The 21,483-nt window shown below is 43.3% G+C and overlaps 1 protein-coding gene across 2 annotated transcripts; it reads right to left on the bottom strand.

Moving 5' to 3' along the window:
• Positions 1-15,671: 15,671 nt before the first annotated feature.
• NHLH2 (nescient helix-loop-helix 2) lies at positions 15,672-20,750 on the bottom strand. Of its 2 annotated transcripts, XM_012500398.2 has the most exons (3): positions 20,224-20,750; positions 19,487-19,815; positions 15,672-17,669 (listed from the first exon to the last, which is right to left on the bottom strand). In XM_012500398.2, the coding sequence occupies exon 3, from the start codon at positions 17,659-17,661 to the stop codon at positions 17,254-17,256; it is 408 nt and encodes a 135-aa protein (XP_012355852.1). In that variant the 5' UTR covers positions 17,662-17,669; positions 19,487-19,815; positions 20,224-20,750; the 3' UTR covers positions 15,672-17,253. The 2 variants fall into 2 exon arrangements, with proteins under 2 accessions (XP_012355852.1, XP_030680638.1); XM_030824778.1 differs by lacking the exons at positions 19,487-19,815; positions 20,224-20,750 and adding an exon at positions 18,072-18,144.
• Positions 20,751-21,483: the final 733 nt, after the last annotated feature.

Genomic DNA, 21,483 nt, shown 5'->3' with positions numbered 1-21,483 from the left:
TGCTTGAGCCTCGGAGTTAAAGACCAGCTTGCGCAACATAATGAAACTCCATCTTTATAAAATATAGAAAAAATTAGCTGGGTGTGGTGGCATGTGCCTGTAGTCCCAGCCACTCAGGAGGTTGAGGTGGGAGGATCATTTGAGTCTGGGGAGGTCAAAGCTGCAGTGAGCTGTAATGGCACCACTGTGCTCCAGCCTGGGCTACAGAGCAAATACCTGTCACCAAAATAAAATAAAATAAAATAAATATGACAATTTTATCTAGTGATATATACTCTAAGACAAAAAGGGCTGTCAGAAAAAAAAAATCTTAGACTGTATCTGTTCTCATATTTTTTACAGTAATATTGGTTCTGTTATTCTTAAGACTGTTTTTATGTAGGATAAGGCAAATAAAAAAGGAATCATATTGGTGTCATTGAGAACTGATATATTCAGCATGAAAGAAAGGAGATAGAGATATAAAATCAAAAGAAGGCAACTAAAAGCCCTGTAGTCTTGACTTTGAATTGAAAGTTATAATTTATCCTAAAGCAAAACAAGGAACCAAAAATATTTCCTAGCTCTTTACATTGAAAAGATTTGGTAGCAACAGCCAAGCTAGTAGCAATGAGGACCCCTATTCACAGACTGTGGTTTATAAGCACCACTGTGCACTAAAAAGAACTAGAGTACCTGGGAGAAATGGCTGATTCACGATCTGAGGAAGGAAATGTATAAGACGAACTTGGAAGATCTTGTCATATCAAAAGCAAGAATATTATGAAATACTACTGAGATCATGTTGAAAAGACCTAGAAGCCAACCAGAAAAGGCTGTCACTGGCCAAGAATGGGGCAATTTAAGTATTAATAAGGATAATAACTGCAATGGATGGAAACACATCATCTACTTTAAAACCATGATTTTACAACACATAGAAAACATATTTAAAAATCTTATTAGTCACCTTTGAAAGATGCTAGAGAATCAACTCATTAATGAAAAGTGGTAAATTAATGTAAAGAAACAACAACTGATCCTGTCTTTCCTATTTGATGAGCTGTACCTAAGGTTAACCAAATGGTTGATGACAAGAAGTTTATCTTCATGAAGTGTCCCAAATAATAGATGAAGAAAGAATGATAGAATTAGAAAAACAATTTATAACTGCTAATGAATTAATGAACCTAAGCCATGGTCATCAGTGGCTGCTAATATCAAAAAAAGAGAACCAACTAGACATCATGAGCCTTCTGATAGAAACACATACCACTGCCTATGAAGCAGATTTGCCAACAATTGAAAACTGAATCTGATCAAGCTTCTAGATCTACTTACCAATTTATAGAAAATACAAAATCCCCACAATGGAGATTTAATTAGAAAAATCCAGACTGTGAGAAACTCAATAGAGAAAACTATTTGGTTTCTACAAAAAATATATATGAATAAAAATAAATGCAAAGAAAAAGAAATATCCTATGGATTAAAAGAGATTTAGGGGGCATATCAAGCAATGTATAGAGTTTGAAAAACTATCGTTTAGAGCTAAATACTAAACTATTTATGGATTTCACGATATAAGGACTTAGAATATATTTCCAAATAATACAGGGAGTGGGGAGTATAAATGGAAGAAAATTGGCCATGAGATGGATCAGCATTGAGGCTGGGTAATAGGCATAAGGAGTTCATTGTACTGTACAATATGTTTATATGTGTTCAAAATTTTTCAGAATAAAAAGTGAAAAACAAACTACAAACCACATTTACAGTTTATGACCGTGCAAATATTCAATGCAAAGTGGCATAGTGTACTATGGTCCCAAAGTCCCAAACTCTGTGCCTCTCAAAAGACATGTTTCTAACATCAAAGCTAAATGCTCATTCCTTTCTTGCAATGTTCTAATTGCTAAATATTTTGTTACATTTTGGTGTTGCACATCTGGACCATGCCTTTTTAACACATTTCACCTTTGAGAACAGATTCCAGTTTTCTACTTGAAGCCCACTAACTTCTCTTATTTGGATGGCTACTTTATATTTTTAACTTTAACATTTGTATGAAGCTTTGTATTTTTCCTGATGTTTCTAGTGACCTTTCCAATTTCTTTTGCATACCCTCAAGTTTATTTTTCCACAGACCTCAAGTATATAGAATCCCTTTGATAATGAGCGACCTTCATCCTAATATCTTCTCTCTCTGCTCCAAACTGGACTATTTTCTTTCTAGGTTAGTTGTGCCATTATCATCCTGGGACTTCGCTTCTTTGCTTTCCTAAACAGCATTCGCTCTTTTTTGGCTTTCATATTATCTTGGTTTTGCTGTTGTTGTTTAAGCCCTTATTTTTCTTGCAGTATGTATTCAAATAATTTTCTAAGAAAGGGCATGTGAAAGGCAAACTTCTTGAGGCTTTGCATGTTTAAAAAAGGTTTTATTTTTGTCTTCACAATTGCTTGATAACTTTGCTGGGTATACAACTCCAATTTCAAAATCATTTTTCTCTCAACCCTTTGAAGATACCACTTCATTTTCTTTTGGCATAATATGTTGCTGATAGCAATATAAATCATGTTCTTTTATAGGATACCTTTTTTTTCTTCCTGAAAACTCAGAATTTTCTGTGTATCTTTGAAGATCTAGAATTTCCTAATATTGTGCATACTGAAGTTTCCTTTTCTTTATATAAATTTTTATTGTGTTACTTCTTTATAATATTCTCCCCTCCATTGATTACATTTTCTCTTTCTAGAATTACTATTTTTGATCTTCAGATGTTAATATCCATGATTTATGTTTTCTCTTATATTTTTCAAATTTTTGTTCAATGTTGTGAAAGATTTTCCTGTCTTAATTTTCTAACTCTTCTGGTTTTTCTGCATGAATTATATTGTTTTACTCTAAAAAGTTATATTGATCTCTTATTTTACTTTCTCTTATCTTGTTCTTTTAAGAATGCAATATCTGAGGCTGGACGCAGTGGCTCACTCCTGTAATCCCAACACTTTGGGAGGCTGAGGCCGGGGGGATCGCCTGACGTTGGGAGTTCCAGACCAGCCTGGCCAACATGGTGAAATCCCATCTCTACTAAAAATACAAAAAAAATTAGCCAGGTGTGGTGGCACACATCTGCAATCCCAGCTACCCAGGAGGCTGAAGCAGGAGAATTGCTTGAACCTGTGAGGCAGGGATTGCAGTGAGCCAAGCTCGCACCACTGCACTCCAGCCTGGGCAATAGAGTGAGACTCTGTCTCAAAATAATAATAATAATAATAATACAATATCTTTACTAATATAATCTCCTGAGGATCCTACTCAGTTATTTTAATAGTTTTCTATTTTCTGAATTATCTTTCTTAATTCTAGTGTCAAATGTACTTATCTTAAGACTGACATCAGCAAGATGGCATAATAGGACTTTCTAGTGCTCATCCCCTCACAAAAACATCAATTTGAACAACTATTCACACACAAAAATACCTTTCTAAGACCTAAGGAATCCAGGTAAGTGACTATAGCACCTAAGTGAAGCACAAAGTAAAGATTCATTGATAAGGGTAGGAAGGACAATGCCAAACTATTTTCCAAAATAGCTGGGCCATTTTACATTCCCACCAGCAATGTATGAGAGTTCCAATTGTTCAACATCTTTGCCAGACCTTGGTATCGTAAGTTTTTTTTTTAAGTTAATCTAATAGTAGTATAGTGATATCTTATGATGGATTTAATTTGCATTTCCCTATTACTAATAATATTGAGCAACTCTACATGCGCTATTTGCCATTCATATCCTTTCTTCAGTGAAGTGGTTGTTTAAATCTTGTGCCTCGTTTTTAATTGAATTGTGTGTTATCTTACTGTTGAGTTTTGAGAACATTTTATGTTTTCTAGACACACTCTAAACACCATTTTGAACACTTTTTTCCTTCAAAAGTCCCTTGAAGAAAGTACTATTATTATACCTATTTTATAGATGATAAAATCAAATAAGAGAAAAGTAATTTATTCAAATCTTGTGACTAGCAAGTAGTGTCAGCACTGGGATTTGAAACCAGGTGAATTAGAATTAGAAACATTCTAATTCTAGGGCTCTTCCTCTACAGAAGTTGGCAAACTTTCTGTAAGGGACAAAATAGTAATAGGTTTTGTGGACCATAAAGTCTCTCTTACAACTACTCAGCTCTACCATTGTCAGCTCAAGGACAGTCATAAACAACACATAAATAAAGTGTTGCTATGTTCCAATAAAACTTTATTTACCTACCTTGAAATTTGAATTTTATGCTGTTTTCATATTGTGAGTATTGTCAACCCTCAATTTAAACCATGATGCTGTACTGCTTTCTACTTGAACTACTGACATTTTCTATTCATGTGTCCCCAAACACCAAAATGTTAAGTACTTTCTATATAATATTTTTCTTCTTGCTGTAAAATTGTATATTCCTTTTACAGTTATTCATACTATATATGATACACAATGGCATGTAAGTACTCAGTAAGTATCTGTTGAATTGAATTGAAATAACTGAATTGAATTACTGGCCTATGGTTGAGACAACACATTTCATTCCTGATCCTCTTCTAACTATTTTCTATTAATAATTACTCGGTACCTTCTCCACTGTTGTTGTTCTTTATATGTCATAGTTATTATCCTCCATAATAATAGGTTTCATGACTTCATAACATTTGTCTCCCTCCCTGTGAGATTTCCTTGTTACACCCTCTTGAACAATTTGCAAAGCTTGCTATGATGTTCTTCTAGTTTATATTAAAATATTGAGGGCATATTGTATACCAGGCACATCACAGGTGCTGAAGATTCAATGGCCAATAAGCCAGATTACCTGCCTTTGAAAAGCTCATAACCTAGAAGAGAAGTGAGAGAAATAAATATGCCAGTATAGTGCAGTGATATCAGTGTTATGATGGAGGCCGGTACAAGGGGTTATGGGACCATTTAGAAGGCTCCTAGCTTAGGGGAATCATGTTAAATTGACCCTTCCCAAAAGCCTTGCATGTTGGTATTGTAAGCCACAACCTAAGGAGGACAGGGGTGAGGGAAATCATTGAAACTGTCTTTGGGTGTTTCTATTCACTTTCCAAATCCTCCTTTCTTTACCAATTTCATAACTTTTAAATGTAAAAAGCTAAAAAAAATAACCTGTGCCCCGGTCCCTTTAATTTCATGCAAGAATCCACATATATCAGAGGCACATTTTTGTTTTTTTTGGCTGCATCATTCATTCTCCCATGATTCAGAAAGATAGGCAGTTGGTTTGGAGTCCCCTGTGAGTTCCCACTCAAATATTGGTTATCTGCTCTGGGAAGAGAGCAGAACTTCCAGTGGCATTGTCAGGTCTACAGCCCAGATCAGCATACGTGGCCTTTGGATCTTCCCATTGCCTGTGAATCTTTCCCAATTTGAGTCCTGGTTTGTGGCTTCCTCCTTTTTTTATTTATGCTGTGGTGTTAGCTAGGCTGCATTTTGCCTCATGTAGACCATTTTTTAAAATCAATGGCTGATAATAGTGTTATCTGTGGTTATACAGCTGATACCAGCATTAAGGACCAAGGTGTCTATACTAGTGTTTGTATTGCAAGAGGTGGAGAGGGAACAATACCATGAAAAGCAACAAGTTCCTGTGTGCTGCTATATTTGGATAAGAGAGGAAGAATGAGATGGAGGGACTTGTTACATACACTATCCTTAGATAATTTCCCTTTTCAATAGTCATAATTATTGTGTGAATGTCTCACATATTGACTGTGCCTTTCCTCTGAGAAGCTGGAGAACATAGCTCCTTCCACAATCCCCTCTGTGCTTTGATTCCAGAGGCCATCTCTTAGTATCACCATCTCTTTGAGGGGCAAACCTCCAAAAGATAGACTGTCCAATAAAAGGGTAAACCTGATAAAAATTATCTTGTTCTTTGTACTAGAAAATAATTTTAGCATCACACTCTGTCCATCTGGACATCATTAATATTGTCAACCACTCCCTCCAATAGCCTTTAATGTCTAAATAATTACTCCCTGTGGCCACAATCCGACATGATGTCACTCCCCTCCTGATTTGCATTTCATAGATAACAGACAGCTTGGGAATTACAGGAGCCTTTGTGAGCTGTGCTGAAAGCCTAACACTCCCACCATCACCTCAATCACATGATGTCCCCTCCTCTAAATCTGTCACCAAACTGCACAACCTTCCCCCACTCAATTACCCTTTTCCTTCTGTTACACTATCATTGGCTCTGTCTATTTGGAGCTCAAAATCCTGACTGATAACTGGAAACAAAGTTGACTAATCAAGACATTTCAGTGCTTTGCTTAATGTGAATATCCTTGACTGGAATTTTGGCTTTTCATTTCTAAGTGTGAAAATCACCCCCGCCCCCACCCCAGTATATTAATCACTTTTCCATTTTGTAGCCTCTCCCCTTCATACAGCTGCCCTCCCTGGGTAAGCCTAATGCCCAGGCATTAGGGCCAAGGTTGCTTCCCTAGGTCTCCTCAGGATTTCTCTTCCCAGTCATTCTTTTAAACCTTCCCCTCAGCCTCCCCCTACCCCCCTATCCCCCCATATAACCCAGACCTGGACAAGCAGAAATGCTTTTCATGGAGCCTGGTAAGAATGAGGCCAAGGTGTGGGCTATGAAGAAATAGAATGTTGTTCTTTTTTAAAAAATTTACTGGTTTTTATGTTTTACCTTTCTTTACATTTTTTGTCTTTAATTTCTCCTTTTCTTTCCCATCACCACTCAATTCTCCTTCTTGCTGTCTTCTTAACACTTCTCGGCTTCCTTCTTCCCACTTAGTTATTTTTCTTTTCCGTGTTTAGGTTTCGTCTTTGTCTACACAATACCAAACATCTGGATCTATAGTAAAAACGTGCTGTCAAATAGTCAGATGTTTGGAAACATCTGGGTATTTTGGCACTTAACAGCAGCAACAGCTGGATAATGGAATTAATTTTTCACTTTTCAGTCATCTCTTGACATGGGATGGACAGAGTCTTATCAGCCACAATCTAAACACGGGCCATTATCTGCTAGCAATTCTTTTATCCTCTCACATGGGAAATTATCTCTGTCAATCACTTTATTGTCAAAGAAAAGGGGAAGGAATGTGTGTCTTCCTGGGCCCGCAGTACATCCGCCCTCTCTGCCTCAGCTCTTTTCTTACTGAAAGAGCTCCCAGGAGCTGACAATTTCTTTAGCCTTTCCCACCCCAGAGGCAAGGAGGAAAGAACAAGGCATATGAAACAGTTTTCTCCATTCAAGTCTGGAGAATTTGACAAGAACTTGTTTCTTATTAGAAACGCTCTGTCTGGTTTGAGATCTTGTTTTCCCCTCATTCTCTCCTATAGTCTTTGTTGCTCTATTTATAACAGCAAACAAAATGACGGCAATTTATTATTCCTGTCCACTGCTGTCCACAAAGGGCCGGCGTTATCTGTTGGTGTTTTTCTCAGGTAGCTCAGACTAACACTGCTGGGCCCCACTGGGGCCTTCGGTGGAGGGACGCTCTCCCGAGACTGCCGCAGACAGCGAGGTGTCATCATTATCGCCGGTCACGTGCGGCAGCCTCCGAGTGACTTCCAAGGTCCCGTGGCCGCGATCCCACCTGCGGCGTCCGCGTCGGCCAGCTCTCCCTGAGGGCCGCACTCTGAGAGGAGCAGCGAGCGAGCCAACCCGGGGCAGGGATCACTGTGTCCACAGACGCCCACTGGTGTGGCGTCCTGAGAGTGCGTGCGTGAGCGAGCGAGCCGCTTATCCTAGACTGAAGACCCAGGGAAACAGATCTGTGTGGAGGATGTTTCTGTTTTCAGCAGAACAAACGCAGCCCCCGAGTCAGTGCCGTCAGAAGACACGTCAGTCAATTCAGTGGAAAACACTTCCAGTGTGAGGCGTTCGCCGGCGCCCCTTAGACGCGGCCGGGTCTGAGGCGCCTCCCAAGCCGGGTGGCGCGGCCCGGGAGCTGTGGTCGAAGCCCCTGGGCCTGGCGTGTAGGCTGCGCGGGCGGTGACGGGCTGGGGGCGGGGCTCTCCGCTCTCCGCGCGGGCCCGCCTGTCCCCTCCCCCGCCCACCCCGCGCCCGCCCCGCCTCCCCCACCTTCTCCCAGAGGAGGTGACAGACGGGCCTGTAATTTGGTTCCATTCGCTCGACTGGAGCAACACCTGCCCCCTTCCCCTGGGACGCGAGGGTCTCATCCCAAACCAGACAAGAAGCCAAAGACAAATCCCGGCCTACATGCAGATCCGACGCGGAAAGGAGCGCGGCCTGCGAGGCAGACGCTGCCCACCACACACCGAGCCCATCCAGGGAGGCCCGAACTTCACACTAAACATCACCCACAACTTTCAGTCTCAGATTTACACTTTTTTAAAAAATCAAGAGTTAGCTACTATTGCAGCAAGTGATAGTTTCTTCCATTCACACCACCTCACAATAACACCAAGTGCCTGGCGTTAGGCTGTGTTGACGGCGAGGTTAGGAACCAGAGCCAGGTATAAAGAACAAGGCGATGGAGGTGTGCGGCTGTGTAGACGGCTGCCGGCCGAAGATGGGTGTGCGATCCCGGAGGGGATCGCTTTCTTTGTGTAAGGCCTTTAGTGTCCCTATCTAACCTAAATTAAGAAGGACACTCATTTCTTTCTCCATTTAGTGGGCATTGTGCAAGGGCACTAACCACTAAGCCTTTCTGAATATTTCCCAAAGTCTAAGCATCCTCGCCAGGATCCTCTGGTGAGAGTGACTCATCGGGATCTCCTCCCCCAGGCTTGATCCAGAGCTTATATAAGGCATGATGTCAGCACAGAGCCTTCTCCAGACGCACGCCGAACCAGCCCACACGGAGGCCTCCCTCACCTGCTCCTTTGCAGTCCCTTTGAAGTTTCGGACTCTCCGAGTGGCACCAGAGGACAAGTCCACTGAGCAGGGCCCATTTCTAGTCCAGGGCCCACGCAGCTTAAGGGAAAAGCTGTTCTCACTTTCAGTTGCTGTCGTTTATTTTTCTTTTCACAACAAAGGAAACTTATTTTTTTTTCCTTGTATCAAAGTATTTGCTTTTTAATTGTATTGCCCTAAAGACTCATTTTCCCATTTCAATCCTAACTAGCAATGTGACCTAGGGCATATCACCTAACTTCATATCTCAGTGTCTTCATCTATAATTTAGGAATAATAACACCTTCCACTTCACTGAATTTTTAGAGGATTAAATGAGGTAATAATGGACAGTGCCTCGCACAGGGTGAATGCTATGCCTATGCAGTTTTTGCTGATGTTGTTATTAGTCCCTAGGCCGCAGCCCAGGGTAGACAGTGTGGGGTCTATGTGTGGAAGGAGCACAGGATTGGTGTGAAAGGCTTCTAGGTGGCTCTACCCTGCAGGATGTTGAGACTGTGAGCAAGTCACTTAACCACTCAGGTCAGCTGAGCCCACTCTGCCAGGGGCCTGAGGGACTCACAGACACAGAATATGCAACAGACCTCAAAGAGAGGCACTGGCCTGTTGTAAATGACCCTCAGGCTCCAGGCTGCTGCTGCCAGGGAGGTCTAGGAGGTCCTCACTCCAAAGTTCCCTCCTGACTTTAGTGCCTGACCAGTGGCTGAAAGAGTCCACCCGATTTTTATTTAATCTTTAAAATCTGCCTAAATTGGGATCTGGCAGTATATCCACTCTAACATGCTCCAGCAGTCCCTGATAGCTTCCCCTTTACCTGTGGCTGTATTTAGCCAGCCCCCAGTTGTCGGCTACCCCAGCACACCCCACAGGGCAACTCTGGGCCATGGATAGGCTTCTGTGCTCAATTCTCCATCTCCTACTAACTGGCTGTGGCCTTGAACCAAGTCTTTAATTCGGTGCCTCAGTTTTTCCACCTGTAAAATAGGGAAAATATAGTACCTAGCCAGTAGCATTGTTAGGAGGATTAATTAAGTTAACTCATGTTAAGTACTTAGAACATGTCTTGTGCTTATAAAGAGCTCAATAGCGCTCACTATATTAGCATTTATGGCAGGCAACCGTTTTAACAATGAATTAAACAGTTTAATTATTCTTGAGATAATGGAGAGAGAAATCGCTGGAATTTCCTGCTTCATTTCAGTAAGTATTTCCAGGTCAGGAGGGAGTTCTTCATCTCCTTGCTGATCATTCCAGCAATATATCAGAAAAAGAGAAGATTTCAGGGGCTTCTTGAATCAGGAGAAAGGTGGTGTGATTGGTAGATATGTATATGGGGGAGGGTCCTCTTAGGATTCCCTGGGGTTAGGATGGAATAACTGAAAATAAAAGGCCACTGGAGTCAGTCTGCCAAGAGGGACAGAGGATCACTGACCAAAGACAAAGAAAAAAACTGTCTCCAGAGATGACTCTGTGGAGCAATACCTGGTGCATTCACAAAAAGTAACCAGGGCTGGAGATGGTTCTCTGAGTGGCATGAGGTGACTCGTGCTAGAGGTTGGAGCTCTGTGAAAGGGGGTGGTGGCCTTTAGTTCAGGTGGGAGTCAACTTCCTGCTGAGTAAAAATCAGCTGGCACAAATTTTCTGAGCAACTACATTTTAAAAAACACTCTTATGGAAAACTGTTAAAACATCTCCAAAAGCCAAGAGAATAGTGAAATGGATTCAAATACACACAACACCAATAAATACATTTTATTTATTTTCTTATCCTGTCTTTCTCACTACCCCTTAAGACTTTTTGAAGCAAATCCCAAACATCACATCATTTCATCCATGAAGACATCAGTAAGTATCTCTTAAAAGATAAGTACTCTTTTTTTCTTTTAACAACAAATATACCATTATCACAGTAAAACGAACAGTATTTCCTGAAAATCATCTGTGAGCACTTGCATATTTGAGGGGACTTTCACAGCTGATCTAACCCACCTTCCCTGATGACTCTTTTCCTTCTATCTTAAAAATGTACCCCTTTTCTGGCTGGGCACAGTGGCTCACGCCTGTAATCCCAGCACATTGGAAGGCCCAGGTGGGCGGATCACCTGAGGTCAGGAGTTCGAGACCAGCCTGGCCAACATGGCGAAACCCCATCTCTACTAAAAATACAAAAAATTAGCCAGGCATGGTGGTGCATGCCTGTAATCCCAGCTACTCAGGAGGCTGAGCCAGGAGAATTGCTTGAACCCGGGAGGCGGAGGTTGCAGTGAGCCAAGATTGCGCCACTGCACTCCAGCCTGGGCAACAGGGCGAGACTTGGTCTCAAAAAAAAAAAAAAAAAAATTTACCCCTTGTCCTCCTTAACTTTGGCAATTGCTCGTACACACACGTTGGATGTGAGTGCCTGCTCATCCCCCTCCGCCTGAACTATCATGGGTGAGCAGGCCTGAAAACTGGCCCTCTGCTTCTAGACCTATCTTTAAAAATTAGCTTTGACTGAGTCTGTGCTGCTGACCAGTCTGCTATAGTGCTTATCACACCATTGGTGCTATGGGAAAAACCAAGGTAAAAGAGAAAAGGCATAGACTGGGCCTTTATCATGAGTCGAGCGGGGCTTTCAGACCTGTAGATAACTCTACATGTGTGCATGTGTGGTGTATTCCATGGATCACTATTAATTTACCTATGTTTCCTGTCTTAGAAGACAGGGATGATTTCTGGCTGACTGTTGAGTTAGTAATGTATCATATGCAGATGGATATAGTTGGTGGAAACCACAAATCATTAATATATTAAAGAATTAAAACTGATTTTAGCTTATCCTATATTAATTCGTGTGCATATTATAAATTCAAAGGTTAATAAAAATAGCTCATGTTTATTGAGCACTTCCCATGTTTTCCTATTCTGATAAGCACTATACATTATCCCATGGAAACCTCATAACATGCATTTGAGATTGGTACATATATTGTCCTATCTTATGGATGAAAATGGAGGCTTGAGGAGATCTAGTAACGTTCAATGTCATACACTTAGAATAATTGGAGCCAGGGCCTGAACTTGGCTCCAGAGTCTCGGGTCTCAAACACAGAGATGAGAGAAACAGGTAAATTCAGTTATAACGATGTATGTATGTGGGACTCAGAGAACGGAGCAGCAAATGCTTCTGAAAGAAACGGAAAGCTTTGTAATGATACGTGTGGTTACGTGTGGTCTGAGTTGGGTCACAGTGGAGTCATCAGAATTTTCTGGGTAAAAAATGAGGTTGGGGAAAGCATTGTAAGTAAAGGGGAAGTAAATGCAAAGGCCCAGGTCATAAAAGAAAAAGACTTGGCCTCTCTGGGGAAGTGAGGAAACCAGTTTGCAGGAATAGTTAATCTTTGGAGAGTGGCTGAAAATGGCACTAGTGAGGGTCTGGAACAAGACTGTGAAACATTTCTGTGCCTAGATTGGGAACTTGAATTTTATTAAAAAATAAAATGGACATTCACAAAGGAGAATGGCACGCTAATTTTTAAAGATAGGTCTAGAAACAGCGTGAGAATGGGCTGGAAGGTGCAGAGGAGTGTGGATGGAGCCAGCCTCACCCATGTGGTGGTGAATGACGGTGCCCTGTTGGGGAGTTGTCACAGGGCCACCATTATCCTATAGTGTTTTCTTGCAAGGTAGAAAAACGCTCCCCTTCCTCCAGATAGTTCAGCTTCAAGCCAGGGCACATGCTTGACTTGGCATACAGAGCACAGCCTTGGTTTTGGCCTCCACTGGTCCCACTGGCTGGGCAGCTGTGTGTACTGCAGACGCAGCACTCCTTAGGCATTACATGAGCTGAAGCTTTCCCTAGGCACATGGACGGAAAGATGCAGTGCAGGCACCAAGGGGAGGGTGTGTGCGTGGCACAGCTACCCCTCTATCAAAGGACAACTCTAGAGTATGATGGGTAGGGGCAGGCACTTTGATAAACTGATAAACATGGCTTCACAGCCCTAGGCAAGTCATCTAATTTCTTTAAGCCTCAAATTCCTCATCTGTTAAATGGAGACAATAAAAGTACCTACCTCACTGGGTGGTTGTGAGAATTACAGGAGATAATGCATGCAAAGCACTTTAGTAAGCATATAGTATACACTCAACCCACATTAGCTATTATTTCTACTACTAATACTGATAAATGAGATAGCACATCTAAGTATGGAAAAGGGTATTGGCTGTGCATGCTCTTAAGTTGGCCCTCTTCTCCCCTTAAATTCTCTCCACCCCAAACATCAGCAAGAAAACTGGCAGCCAGAGACGGCAGTGAGGAGAGTTGGATAAATCACAGCATCACAGAGGCTGGCTCTGGCTACTCACCTTATCATAGTGATCTGGTGACACGTGTTCATGGGGCAGGGCCACTGGAGGGAGCCCCCCAAACAGCATTCCTATGGGAAGCAGGTATTCCCTCCAGAGTCCCCCACTCCCACCCAGTCTCATTTTCCTCCTTACCCATTCCTCTCTCCTCAGTTGGCCCTTCCTTTACGATTCCGTCCCATCATACACTGCCCCTCCTCTTCCCCTCTCCCTGGAGAGGAAGGTTGTTTTGCCCAATACTTTTGCCCTTGTTCTCTGGAAGTTTCCGGGCAGTGGTAGAAGTGAGGGGAAGGCCATTTGGGTGGAGAAATATTCACCACAGGCAGCCTTGTCCGCTGGGCCAGCTGGGGCCAGGCTTTCTGGGGAGCAGCAATGGCCTGGCAAGTTGTTGAGTGGCTGTGGGCAAAGAGAAAAAGGTGAAGGGACAGCAGGAAGACATGTGGTTCTGGGTCTGTTTGGTGAAAGACCAAGCTCAGGGTAAAGGATGAGGCTGGGGCCAGCTGCGGAAAGGTAAGTGACCTGCACAGGCTGTTTTGGTAGCATGAGCACTCAGAACATTTTAATAGGATGAGAAAAGAAAAGGCAGTGCCAGTGGCAGCAACTGTATAAGCTGGTCCAGCAGGCCTAAGTCTCTAGGCAGAGGGTACCAATGTAGCAGAGGGTACCAATGTATCTCCTCAGAGAGGCTTTCTCCAACAGCCCTTTCTGAAATGCTACCCAGCACCAGCACGTCCAGCCCCCATCCTGTGTTCTTTACCCTGCTTATTTTTCTTCATAGCATTTAGCAATATTTAAAATTAAATATTGGGTTTTTTTGCTTCAGTGTACTGCTTTTCTCCAGTAGACTTTGTCTCGTGTGTTGCTCTATTTTCAGCATTTAGAACAATGTCTGGCACACAGTGGGTCCTCAATAAACAAAGGTTAAATGTAAGAATGAATGCTCACCATCGTCATTTAAAGAAGAATCGAGACCTCACCGATGGGTGAATAATCACTGTGTCTGAGCTATGCTCAGGGAATGAGTCAGTCACCCTCTGGTCTAGCAGACTGCCACCATGCTTGTCTCTCTTGGAGGGTGCTCAGCAGCTTTGGATTTGAAATGACGTTGCAAAGATCCTCTCCTGAAATCACATGGGCTGCATAGCTAGGAAGGGATGCTGCCCTTTGTCCAAATCCCAAAGCAAGGGCCTTTTGTCTAGGGCAGTGTATCAATAGGTTCCTCCTACATGTGAATGGGAGGACTGTGTTGGTCAGTTGGAAGTTGGGCCCCTAAACTGGGAAAGAGAGGCACTTGGAAGGTTTCCAGAGGTTAGAAATTGACTTCATACCCTTGACATAGGAGCATGGCTAATCGTTCTCTTGTATAACAGAGAGGTGCTTTAAGAACTAGGAGTAGTTATCCCTCCACACTGCCTAGAGGTGAGAAGGCCTACAGGCACTCATGTGTTTTGCAGGTCACAGAGTAACCAGCCATTGCTGTAGTGGCCAGGACATTGTCCAGATACAAAGCGACAGAAGGTGCTGTTCTTTTTCACACATTAGGAAGTACTTTCCTACTATACACCTTCATATAAGGGGGAGGACGAGGTCCTACCTAGTAGGTATCTGTGAAGCTAACAAGAAGACACCTGGGTGAAAAGTGAAGAATACCAGCAATCCCACAGACATTTTATATGCATAAGGCCAAGCATCCATCTAACTGCATTTACTCTGAAACCAGAGATTTGGTGTGATATAGACTTATACTTCATAATATTCTATATATGCATATGTACATACAGTTTTTAAGTCATTTATGTCTTCTATTTGTAAGCAATATATTTCGCATTTTTATACTAGCCACGGGTTTTTGCAGATGTCATTCTTCTTATCTCAAGGTTGGTCCAGGGCTCAATTTTTTTTTCTTGTTTGCAGGTGCCCTGTCTTGAATCTGTGTACTGATTAGATGTTTGAGTATTACAATAGTAATACACAACTTGTTCTTAATAAGTGCCATGAGGATTGAGAGTTATCATATCAGGGATCTTCTTCTCATGCCATTAAATAGCTGTGTGTTTTAGTGTAGGTCACTCCTTGGGCCTCAGTTTCCCAACTCTAATTTGAAGAGGCTGGGTTAGAGAGTTACTAAGTTTTCTTTTAGAGGCAAAGAATCCACAATTCAAGTAATATTTTATATAAACACTATACTTCTTTTCCTCATTGAGAGTAGAATGATCTATGTCACCATCATATGTAGGGCATCTATTTATGGGACTGATCCACGTCCAAATTTGAGCATCAAATATTTCACTACATAAACATGTTTATGTTAAGATTTTGTTGTGTTTACCAGTTCCTTTCTAAGGAATTGAGTCCATTAAGATATTTCATGCTTGGCTAACATGTCCATTATTTTTAGACAGTGTGCTTAAAATAAAAGAGAGGACTTTATTTGATACCTTTATTTATATGCAAAACAGCGCACCATTCATGAGATATGAAAAACTCGTCAGATAGAAACCAGATTATATCTATTTTCACTACAAAATATTGCATTATATAAAGCAACAGAGACACAAAAAAACCCTGAAAAAGACTAAAATCTTTGGATAGCAGATGTGGTTTTTTTCCCTTGTCTCTAAAATACACTCCTTGTTTTAAGAGTTTCACAGCAGAGAACATGAAACATTTTCAGGTTATAGACTTTTCTTTTTGGTGTCACAGAGGAAAGTAGTTCTGAATTCTTTTTTTCTTTTTTTTTAGGAAAATAACTTAATTTCCTAAATTCATCACACGCACAAACATCACACACACAAGCTACTCTCCTTATAAACAGCTTGTAAAGGATTTCTCAGACATAACTACAGATAAGAATAATACACTTTTTAAAAAACTATAATAGTGAAGTGCTAGTGTTGCTGATCTCACAACAAAAGAACCTTTCAAGAACAAACATCTTAATATATAAAATATGTTTAGAAACAGGGAGAAGTGGGAAATTTGTTATACAAGTGCAATATAATTAGAGCAGAAAGAAAGACCACAGTATAATCTCAACAAACACGTAAAAAGTTAGACATAATTATTCCACAGGAAAAAGTGTAAACACTTGACTAGAAATAAATTGGCACAGAGTATCCAAAGTAAAAGTATCACCACTCTGAAAAATAAATGTCTTGAAAAAAATACTCTACTCCTTCTAACATAAATAAAAATAGGTTGTCTTTTTCTAACTGCACCTATGGGTCCACGTGTTTAAGGTCACAAATAGATGTTTTTGGATATATAAAGGGGCACTTCGCCTGCAAAAGCATTCAGATAGTAAATTTTCCATTTAAATATGGATTTTCCTGTCTACCTTGGTGTCATATCTTGGGGATAAAATCTCACCAAGCTCAGATCCTCCCACAGTGTACTGTTTGTTCTCAATTTGTCTTTTTAACCTTACTAAATATTCAGAGTTTATTTGGATTCTAATATAATCTTTATTTTCACAACAGAAAGGAAAGTTTCCTGTCGCACCTTTCTGTGCCTTCCATCTCTATCGGAGAGATCCCTCCTCTCTCCTCCTTCCCAGTGTTTGGTGATTTGTCCATTAGAAAAATTCCAGATAGCCTAAAGTTATGAGCCTGCATACTCTGAACTTCTGCCCTCATTCTTTCAACACATTAAGATTTGTGGCGGATGAATGTAGGAGAACTCAAAGTCTCCAGTGGGTTAAAGCCACAACCCTTGGGGAGCCCCAAAGATGGCTCATCTCGGGTGTCTCCACGAGGTTCTCCTGGCCTGGAAAATCCCCCCTGCGAGCCCCCGGGCTCGCCAGACAACCCCACCTGCCTGCGTCGGAAACCTTCCCTCGTCGCCCTGCTGACCAGAGAGAACAGGTAGCGAGCTTCTTCCCCGGCCCGAGTCTCTCGAGGCGGCCGTCTCGCTGGGCCACCGCAGCCTCCGCCACCCGAGCGGCCGCCGCCCAGATACGTCGCGTTTCGCGAACGCCGGGACAGGCGGCCCCCCGCGGCGCACCCCGCCCTACACGTCCAGGACGTGGTTGAGATAAGAGATGTAGCAGATGGCCAGGCGCAGGATCTCGATCTTGGAGAGCTTCTTGTCCGGGGGCAGCGTGGGCAGCAATTTGCGGAGCTCGGCGAAGGCCAAGTTGAAGGCTTCCACGCGGATGCGCTCGCGGGTGGCGTGGGCCGAGCGGTACTTGGCCGTGGCGCGCCGGCGGCGGCGCTTCTCCTCGCGGCTCAGCTGCTGCGGGTGCGGGTAGAGCGCGGCCCGGCTGCCGCCCTTGCCGTCGCCCTCGGCCTCCTCCACCGGCTCCAGGTCCGACACGCTGCCAAGCACCTTGGTGTCCGTGCCGCCCAGGGACTCCGGGTCCGAGTGCGCCGAGCTGGGATGGTCCGAATCTGCGGCTTGGTCCGGACTCAGCATCATTTTGGAGGCTGAGGAGGGGTCGGAAAATTAATCAGTAAAAGGAATCAGGGTATTTTGCTGGAAGGATGGCCGCCGAGGCCTACCACGCCGGCCCTCCCAGCGGACGCGCGGCCCGGGCCCCCTCCCCACAGCAGGCCGGCGCGCGACGCGGGAGGGCGCCGATAGGATCTGGCCCGAGGGCGCGAGAGCGGGCGGGGACGCGGTTGACCCAGCCCGCATACTGGACCCGACACCTCGACTTGCAGACGGCCACAGCAGGCCTGTGGTCCCTGGGCCTGGGGAACGACAGCAGGCCTGTGGGGTCGCGACTGGGTTTTTGTGCCTCTTCCGGCCAAATGCCAACCGCGCTATTCCGCCTCTCTCCCTTCGTCCCCTTCCCAGACAAACGAGTGATTCCGAACAACGAATACATCTGGGTTTTCACGGGGGCGGGGAGACGCGGAGTGCGCTTCTCGCCCCGAGGGCCTCCGGCGAAGCAACCGGGCAGCCACTGAGCCCGAGGGCCTGGCGCTGGTCTGGGGCTGCGCCGGGGGCGCCCGCCTCCGGGGTGCGGGCGGTCAGGAATCCCCATCCTGGAGCGCAGGCGGAGAAACAGCGGCTGGGGGCGGGAAGGCTTCTTGGACCCCTCGCTCTTCTCCGAAATCATAAAGAAATGACTAAACAAACGTGGGGGAGCCTTTAAAAAGAAAATTGACTCCGATGCCCTCGCAGGCTCCCGGAGCACCATCTGTCACGCAGACAGCCACACACATAGGGGACCTAGGGACACGGCGACGTGGGATCAGACAATGCGCCCGGCAGTCTGGCGACCACCTTGCGGGAAAATGCCGGCAGCCGGGCCGCTGAGGGAGGAGAGGATGCAGAGGGAAGGGAAGAGAAGGGAAGAGAAGGGAAGGGCCCGGGGCGGGGCAGGCGGGGACTAGCGGGTGCCGCGCGTGTTGTCCCGGCGGGAGCTGCATCTCTGCCGCCAAAGTTCGGGCGCTCCCGGAACCGGAGCTCGGCAGCCCGCAGCTGTCCCCGGGTGGCCTGGCCAAGTCCGGGCATGTCGGTGCTTAGCCTTCCTCTTACTGTGCCCTCTTGGAAACGCCACCTGGCCAGGCTTCTCCGGGGCGCCTGGAACACCGGCCCAGACTGTGCGCCTTCTGGGAGGGGGCCGCTCAGAACCGCTGGGCTTCCGGGTAATTCGGGCTTCGAGAAAGGGCCCGGCAGGAGGAGAAAGGCCCCTGCGTGGGCTGCACGCACCGCCCCCGGGCGTCGGGAGTGAGGACCCGGCTGCGAACTCGGGGCCCCGGCGTGGACAGCCACAGGGACGCTCGGCGCGGGAGAAATCCGCGTCGGCGACGTATAGGAGCGTTTGCTTCTAGAGAAACAAAAGCAAGGGGATGGGTGATCGGTTCCCAGCACCGCACTTGCTGAGAAGCGAATTGGGCCAAAACAGCTTTAATTTCCCTGCGAGGAAATCAGGTCCTCTAAGGCAAAATAAAAACAAATGATCCCAGTGAACTGCATGTGACTCCCTACGGGCTTTTCTCGGGTACGTTTATGAGTAGAACAACTTGCACCTACACAGTCAGCTTGAAAGGGCAGAAATAAATAGACGAGTAATGGAAAATCACAATAAGCCACTGAATAGTTGTAGTTCTGGTAAAAAGTTCCTGGGTTGCCCTCAAAGCATATTAAATTCTCCTCTAGATCTTTAAAAATATTCATAAATAGTATGTCGTGTATGCATTTTATCTCTTTATGGAATGAACTGCATCTATAGATGCAGTATGAATAATCTAACTTATTTCAGGCTGAAAAAAATTATTTAAAGGAGTCTTACCTTGCAAAAGCCTTTTTGATAATCTGTTCTCCAATCTTTAGAGTTAAAATTCCAGGGAATAGCGAGGGGAGATTCCGGAAAATATTAAAAGCAGCAAATATTTATTACATTCAAAAATGAAAAAGCAGCTGTCATCTCGCTGGTGTCCGCAGCGAGGGATGATAATATCTCAGGATGTAGACGATATGAATGATTGGTCACTTAGTTGATAGATTTTTTAAAAAACGCTTTTTCCTTTTAATTGTTCTCAAACATTTCAAGAAATTCGTTGATGATGTTTTTAAACGATGTGTTGAAAAGTCTCGTGCCTTTTTTCCTCTTCTAGGTCTCTAAAAATAACAAAAGAGATGCAGAGATAAACACAATCACATCAAAGGACTGATTCCTCCACTTTCTAATAGCGGAATAATCAATAAGAAAGATGATTAAGATAAGATTCCGCTCTTATCGGACGCCTTTCTTTCCCTTAATACGGCTGAGCAGAAACTGGGAAGTGCAGGACAGAGATGTGATCTTGCTCAGAAGTGATTTTTTTTTTTTTTTTTTTTGAGATAAGGCTTTGTTCAGCTGATATCTCCCCAGTTCCCAGGAACACAATACTGTAACTAGGAGCTAAGGTTGCCTCTTCCTCTTCCCTCATTTACTTGTATGTTGTATAAATAGACACCTATTTTTCCAGTTTCAAAGTCTTTCAAGGTTTGGTTATATCCCCCGTCCCCACCCCCTCTTCTCTTTACCTTGTAGCAAAATATATATAGTCAGTGGCTTGGAGATGCTTGGAGAAAGGTTGGTGAAAAGTGAACGTCTCCTGGAGTAACAGTGACAAGGAAGCAGAGAAAGACGGGAAGAGGGTGGGAGAGCCAGAGCAAAGAGGCAGAGATGCGTGTGTGGCTTCTGGGCTCTCCTGGTACCAATTGATTCAGCCTGGAGATGGTGGAAGAGATAAAGGCTTAGGAAGGGGGATGGAATTTTTTTCCCCTAAATTGATATTTAATGGGAAATCCTATTGGACAGAAACCTGGACATGAGTCACTTAATTGTACTTGACATCTGTCACAGTGTGGGAGTTTTCACAGCCCAAATATTTTAGCAGATCAGATTCCCATTGAATCTATGCCATAAAATATAACAGTTGAAAGCAGTTCATGATAGAAATCTTAGCCTCTAAACAGTCTTTAGCCGTAGTCAGGCTATTTCTCTTTTCCAGATTATTGATGAAATATTTAAGTACAAATAAACAATATATTGACTATCAAAAAATTCCCCTGGCATATTACAAAGCCATCACTTTCCCTTAATATTTAGAAAAATATTTGTGTCCAGAACATGGAAATATATACTATATAAGATGCTGCAATAAATATAAAGTATTTAGACATGCAACAGCTAACATTTATTAGAGATCATTTACATTTTAAAAGATACTTCAGTAAGGTTTGATTAAGAATATTAACATTTTTGAGAAATGATCTGCTATGAGACTAACTTACCAATAGATGGTAAGAACCTTTCAATAGATTAAGCCATTGGTGGAACTAGAAAGAGAATCCACATATTCAAGGACCACGATATGAGATAATTCTACTTTTCTGTATGTTTGTTTTTCTCTCCACCCACTCATTCATCCAAGCTGAAATATGACATGCTACATGTGTTGATTATTGCACTTCATTCTTGCCCATCTTAACATGCTAATATATTTAACTGTGTGGCAGTGCTTGTGCTAAGATGTAAACACAAATTACCAGTGTATTCCAGTACATAATGCCTTTGCCTTACATGATCCCATGGCCCTGAATTTATATACCTTATAATAAAAAATAAAATCTAGTTCAATTATTTTACCACTTTATGAAGATACTCATAGTTAATATCAATAACATATTATTTGTGATTATTTTAGCTTGTTTTGATCATACAAGCTTAAAGAAATAAAAGAGCATTATAGCCTTACTCCCACCCACCGCAGTTCCTAGGGGAACATTTGTGGAGAGAGG

This window comes from Nomascus leucogenys, chromosome 12 (assembly GCF_006542625.1).
Source record: "Nomascus leucogenys isolate Asia chromosome 12, Asia_NLE_v1, whole genome shotgun sequence".
Lineage (NCBI taxonomy): Eukaryota > Metazoa > Chordata > Mammalia > Primates > Hylobatidae > Nomascus > Nomascus leucogenys.
The sequence above is the reverse complement of the archived record's forward strand: the minus strand, read 5'-3'. Positions and strand labels throughout refer to the sequence as shown.